Source organism: Sphaeroforma arctica (assembly GCF_001186125.1).
Source record: "Sphaeroforma arctica JP610 unplaced genomic scaffold supercont1.28, whole genome shotgun sequence".
NCBI classification, from domain to species: domain Eukaryota; class Ichthyosporea; order Ichthyophonida; genus Sphaeroforma; species Sphaeroforma arctica.
The window spans coordinates 56,659-62,257 of NW_014040530.1; the positions used below are offsets into that span (position 1 = coordinate 56,659).

Consider the following 5,599-nt stretch of genomic DNA (forward strand, 5'->3'; position numbering starts at 1 on the left):
TGTCATGTATATGTATATGTATATGTATATGTATATATATATATATACATATTATATATATATATGTGTGTGTGTGTTGTGTGTGTGTGTATGTATGTATGTATGTATGTATGTACGTATATATATGTGTGTGTATGTATGTATGTATATATATATTAGCAATATATGACCCTACTGCAATCACATACCTCTTTCTCCCAGCTTTGGTATGTCAGCTTGATGATTTTCGCCCACTTGTATTTTGCTTCTGGTAGTCACAGATTCCGCACCTCCATCCTGATTGTACTTTGATAGTGAGCCCGCGCTGGAATTTTGTGACATCATGGACACACGACGTACAATATGTGAACCCGTCTGACCAGTGATGCTGCTGGAATCATTTCTAGCGATTGCTGTAATGTGCTTACTGTCGCTGAGCTTCATCTGTGATGGTGTCCGGTGCCGTAACTTTTCCGCCGATGCTGACGCTACTGTATTTTGTATAGATATACTGGTCGCAATGGATCTATGAGCCACTATACCACCACTAGCCCTCCTACTCCCAGCAATCACACCTCCAAGGTTCGACTGACCACTCGCACTGTCAGTGTTTATACTAGCACTGTAACTTCCAGCTCCACTTTTAGAATGTGCGAATTCTCCAACCTCATCGATAGCTTTATCTGCCTTCTCTGCTACAGGTATGGCACTATCCTGCAAACATGCAGAGCTCGACTCGAGTTGTTCACTCTTCAGTGCAACAGGTATATTAATTTGTGGCTGCTGTTCGCCGGCGGTTGTACGAGCTTCGACCTCCCTATCTATCATCATGTCACCTGAACCCTCGCTTGCTAACGTGACAGCTTCACCTGAGCCATTGCATGCGCTTGTGTGTAACAAATCGATCTGTGTTTGTACCACGATAGGCTCTTGTTTTATCTTCGTCATGATTGCGAGATCTAAAGCAGAGCCTTTACTATCCTCTCCCAAGTCGAAAGAAATGAATGCATCCTGCTTCTCTCCCTCGTTTAGTATGTTCTTCGCCCGTTCTGCTGATACAGACGTTGTGCCGCTGACGTTTTGGGCCTCTTCGCCTTTCCCAACAACGCCAGCCGACATCATGGAAGATGTTGATAGACGGACGCACTACGGCTACCTCTCCATACTTTGTAGCAAAGTACAAAATGACATTATTAAGAGCGACCACACACTTCACCAGATACTGATTCGCTATATGTGACTATCAAAGCTCTAGATATGTAAATGTGACTATCAAAGCTCTAGATATGTAAATGTGACTATCAAAGCTCTAGATATGTAAATGTGACTATCAAAGCTCTAGATATGTAAATGTGACTATCAAAGCTCTAGATATGTAAATGTGACTATCAAAGCTCTAGATATGTAAATGTGACTACTAAAGACCTCTATTCGCCCGCTACTGAGTACGTGACTGCACGCTTACACCGTCTTGAATGAATAACTGTGGGGAATACTATTTCTGTCATCTGGAAAAAAGTTTACTTTAGTATAAGTTTTTGCATTTTTTTGCTATTCATTATAATATACATAAATACAATAAAGAACAGGCTTCTGGCCGGGTTTCCGCACCGGTATCTAGTCCAACTCGGACTGACACCCCCGTGTCACGGTAGACGCACGGGGATCACAGGCCTTGCCCAGACCCCCCTTTTTTTATACAGCAGGGGTGTATTATTTAATTTAATATGAAATACATACCAAGAGGTTTCTTAAAATTGCTCACACGTTTAACGCTATCAATTCGTTAAATTTCTCTATAATAACTCCCATGTCCCGCCCAATATTGTAGTGACAAATTGATTTGTGCACACAATATATGGTATATGCACAAAAAGCCAATCCAAACTCCAACCCTCTGGTATTTATGCAACTACATAATATACTCACAACGTGATAATTAAAATTTAGTATAATCCACGACATGTCGAAGTTACTTTTATCCGCACTGAAGACTTCGGGCTCGTCACGGATCTTGAGACGTTCGTACGCCACGTATAGCTTAGGTAAAGTATAGGATTGTATATCTTGGGTAATTTACAGAATTGTTTTGCGGCAAGTGTGGTCATCGAGAGCTACAAGTGCTGTACTTATTGCAGCTTTGATTCTGTATTCTTGCACAGTGATTACAATTAAGTGGGACACTTCTACATTTCTCTACTATGACAGATGGTGTCAAGCCAGTTTTGCCAGAAAATGACGAATATTGGATTGCTCCTAATGCGCAGGTGATTGGTAACGTTCATATGAAGCGCAACGCTAGCGTTTGGTGGGGTGCTGTGATTCGAGGCGATACCGATAGAATCGAGCTAGGAGAGAATGTCAACGTTCAAGATAATTCTGTCTTACATACGGGTAATAATGGACTCGTTGCTCTCGATATTAAAAACTGTGTGTTTGGGAAAATGTAATGTCATCGTTTTCTAACTACCTGAAATATTATATTCCAACCTCCTATTTTCTTCTTGTTCGATATAGACGAAGGCATAGAACTTGTCATTGGAGATGACGTTACAGTTGGGGTAAGTGTATTTGACGGAAATTCACAATCTGACCCCTATTTTAGTCGGATTCTCACATGTGTTTTGGGTTACGTCGTGACTCGAGAGGGTCGTCGTGCAACTAATAATGTTCCACCATCACTAACTTAGCACCAAGTCATGCTGCACGGCTGCAAAATAGGCGAGGGAAGCTTGATCGGCATCGGGTCCATCATCCTAAACGATACTACCATAGGTATTACCTCAAAACGATTGCCCTTCAGTGAAGAAAAAATATATTCATCCGTTTCGATATCGGCAGATATGGTGACTGTAGATGTTCACATGTGTTGTTAATTCGCTCGACTATATAGGTAAAGGCTGTCTAATCGGTGCTAATACTTTCATCGGAGAGAGAAAAACCATACCAGATTACTCCGTTGTCATGGGTGCTCCAGGACGTGTTGTGAAGACCATGACTCCTGAACAAGCGGCCGGGCTCAAGGTATCTCGTACACAATTTTCCAGTTTATTTACGCCTTTTACGGTCGCTTCCGATTGTTTTGAATTTGCCTCGGATCACAATGTCAATTTACTTACACTCATCACATTAATGATCCATACTGCGGTAGGAGGGCGCGAAACATTATGTTGCAAACTTTCAACGCTTCAAAAAGGGGCTTGTGGAGTTGTAGAGGTTCGTATTGACTAGCGAGGTGTGTTAGCACGATCCCCGTCCCGCCAACGTTGTTGATTGATGTCGGTCTATGAGAAGCTCTCGTAAATGCACTCTTGGAATTTGTCCGCGTCCTCGTAAATCTCTTCGTCAGATTCTGTGAATTTCAGATAATGAACGAACGTTTGAATACTGTGACCACACACCAATCCAATACAATGCCTAAACGCTCACAGACTAGGTAGTATTTGAGCGAATGAAGAACAAGTGTGGTATTGGCCGCGAAATCATACCGTAATCATCCACAGAGGACATAGAATTTCGCCCGGCCTGCTCTATTGCATGCATATCAGAGTATGACACATCATTTCTATCATCAAATCCAGGTGTGTTCTGCTGTGTTGTAGCGGCAGCTTGTGCGAGATGGTATGGCAATGGACTGTCGGAAGGGGCTACAGGTAGAGTCCTCGCGCCAGGTACTGAAATACTACGTCCGCCCATCTGGAAGAAGTTAAAGCAGCATGATTAGATTATAATCCAAGTCTTCCACTCCACCAGTATTGACTTAACTAGGAGATATCGCGAATAAGTAGGCTGAAGACAGGGCTTACTATGTTCCTCGGCATGGACGATGCTGGCAGCCTAGTATTGTAATTCGAACTGCTGGAAGTGACTGAAGTCTGCGATCCTCTTCGTTGATCGCTGGGGGACAAATTCGGTGTGCTGGAGTGACTCCCACTGTTCCCAAACCCCTGCTTCACGCTATCTGCAATCATCATCACTACGTGAGAGGCCGGGAAATACCCTACCATCCCGCCAACGCTGCCCTATTCTCAAGATAAGAGGACGAGTGGTGATCAGCCATAAATCAAACGTTTGTGTATATCGATAAACGAGCTGAAAGATGTGTTGAATTATCTATGCGGCAATCGAACGCATTATGACTTGCAACTACGGAACAGATAAACATTACCTTCAGCCAATCTTTCAGGCCAACCTCTGCTACATTGCGAACAATATCTCCCTCCCTCACTGTTAGCTCTTTGTTGTTGAAGGCTCTGTAAGATTTTATTACTCTCGCGCATAAGGTCGATGTAGGCGTAGTCTCCTTTGCACTTTCATTGCCGCTTCGCCATGGCATATATGTTGTAGAACCTATCGATAAAATGCACACAAGATGCTTAGAGCGCAACAGACCGTGTTGCAGGCTGTACAAGTCCCAACTACCTGACTTTGAAATATTGCATTCGCTTGTATCTATCAAGCATTTTAGGGTGAACATACCTCGCCCAATATTTACAGCTGCACCCCTTGCAGATTCGGGTACACGCACTTGATCCACCATAGCGGAAGCCGATACAAAACTCCTCGGTTTCGAAAAGACTTTTTTTATATCACCTGATGAGGCGTAGTCATTGGACTGCACCTGTTGTGGAATTGAAAGAAAAGATTACCAAGTATATGGTGGCATTGCGTCGGCACCCATGGCAAGCCATATCCATTACAAAGTACGTACGGAACAGAGTTCGTCAATTGTCACTTTGAGGCCACTGGTCACTTCAACAAGGCAATTATCGGGTGCTGCAACATAAGATTGCGTCGATTATCAGCGCATATTAGCTCTTTAATTCTATTCACTGAACTATTCAGGTTCAAATAGGGTTAAAGAGTTCAGCATTCCATGTTCTCACTGCTGAAACGCGTTTGAACGCATGACGACGACTGTGCTACAAACGCCGTGGTGGAGTAGACAAGCTCGCCCAAAAGAACTCGGAAAATGTGAATATACCTGTGAATTTAATGGAGAAGAATGTGTCCTCCTCGCAGATGTAGGGGATGATGATGACAACATCGTCCTGGAGCTGCGGATGGAGCCTAATTTTCTCACCATTGTGGCTAATACTGAACGTTTCTACTAGATTCAAAGTATATGCAATGGTTCTACCTAGTATACAATTTGACGAAATACCAGTAAGTAAGAGCATGTTCTAGTCTTCAATTTCTTTCTTTTGAAGCAGTGATATAAAACACAGGCATTGTACATAATGCAGATATTGTGTCGAACTATTCATTAGCAGGTATGAATCTACGAGAACTCTTGACCTTTATCTGCATATCAATCTTTCATATCTAACACGCCATCACCTGGGCCCTTGGAGTCTGGGCTCTGGTGGCCTCTGACAGTGGTATAGACGTCAAAAAGTGATGACTGAAGACAGTGGGACACCCTCAGCTTTTTGATGAGGTAGGGTTTTTAAAAACCGTAAAAGCCAAGACCTCAATATTATTTTCATCGACAACAAGAGTTGTGTTTTTGGGGGTTTTTTTACTTCTGACGAAATTGTTTTCAGGTCTCTTGGTGCAGGTGGTTTCTTGGTTTTTGAATTTTTTCAGTTTTCCTGTGCTTTTCCGGGGGGGGGGGGGG

At 42.9% G+C, this 5,599-nt stretch overlaps 4 protein-coding genes across 4 annotated transcripts in view; 1 reads left to right on the forward strand and 3 right to left on the reverse strand.

Moving 5' to 3' along the window:
* The window catches only part of SARC_00799 (hypothetical protein), a gene marked incomplete at both ends in the record, with an annotated part of 11,241 nt that extends 10,143 nt beyond the window's left edge, over nt 1–1,098 (reverse strand). Inside the window, one exon of the mRNA XM_014305482.1 lies at nt 189–1,098. Coding sequence (XP_014160957.1) covers nt 189–1,098 — 910 coding nt within the window. The remainder of the gene's footprint in view (nt 1–188) is intronic.
* A 795-nt stretch (nt 1,099–1,893) lies between these two features.
* SARC_00800 (hypothetical protein) lies at nt 1,894–4,275 on the forward strand. Its single transcript, XM_014305483.1, has 7 exons — nt 1,894–2,024; nt 2,188–2,373; nt 2,497–2,540; nt 2,670–2,754; nt 2,873–3,003; nt 3,131–3,214; nt 3,561–4,275. Exons 1-6 carry the CDS (start codon nt 1,943–1,945, stop codon nt 3,191–3,193), a joined length of 591 nt encoding a protein of 196 aa, XP_014160958.1. The 5' UTR covers nt 1,894–1,942; the 3' UTR covers nt 3,194–3,214; nt 3,561–4,275.
* Nucleotides 3,198–3,675, reverse strand: SARC_00801 (hypothetical protein; the record flags this gene model as incomplete). The annotated part of the gene is made up of 2 exons (XM_014305484.1): nt 3,198–3,331; nt 3,468–3,675. The coding sequence occupies 2 exons, from the start codon at nt 3,673–3,675 to the stop codon at nt 3,264–3,266; spliced, it is 276 nt and encodes a 91-aa protein (XP_014160959.1). The 3' UTR covers nt 3,198–3,263.
* On the reverse strand, nt 3,744–5,324 carry SARC_00802 (hypothetical protein; the record flags this gene model as incomplete). The annotated part of the gene is made up of 4 exons (XM_014305485.1): nt 4,964–5,324; nt 4,459–4,600; nt 4,148–4,329; nt 3,744–4,001 (listed from the first exon to the last, which is right to left on the reverse strand). Exons 1-4 carry the CDS (start codon nt 5,063–5,065, stop codon nt 3,744–3,746), a joined length of 684 nt encoding a protein of 227 aa, XP_014160960.1. The 5' UTR covers nt 5,066–5,324.
* Nucleotides 5,325–5,599: the final 275 nt, after the last annotated feature.

Excerpts from the sequence above, each read along its gene's own strand:
- SARC_00800 (XM_014305483.1), top strand. The coding sequence starts at position 1,943 with ATGTCGAAGTTACTTTTATCCGCACTGAAGACTTCGGGCTCGTCACGG. Across the intron at positions 2,374-2,496 it reads TAATTCTGTCTTACATACGG|ACGAAGGCATAGAACTTGTC; the intron begins GTAATAATGGAC and ends TGTTCGATATAG. Across the intron at positions 2,541-2,669 it reads GAGATGACGTTACAGTTGGG|CACCAAGTCATGCTGCACGG; the intron begins GTAAGTGTATTT and ends TCACTAACTTAG.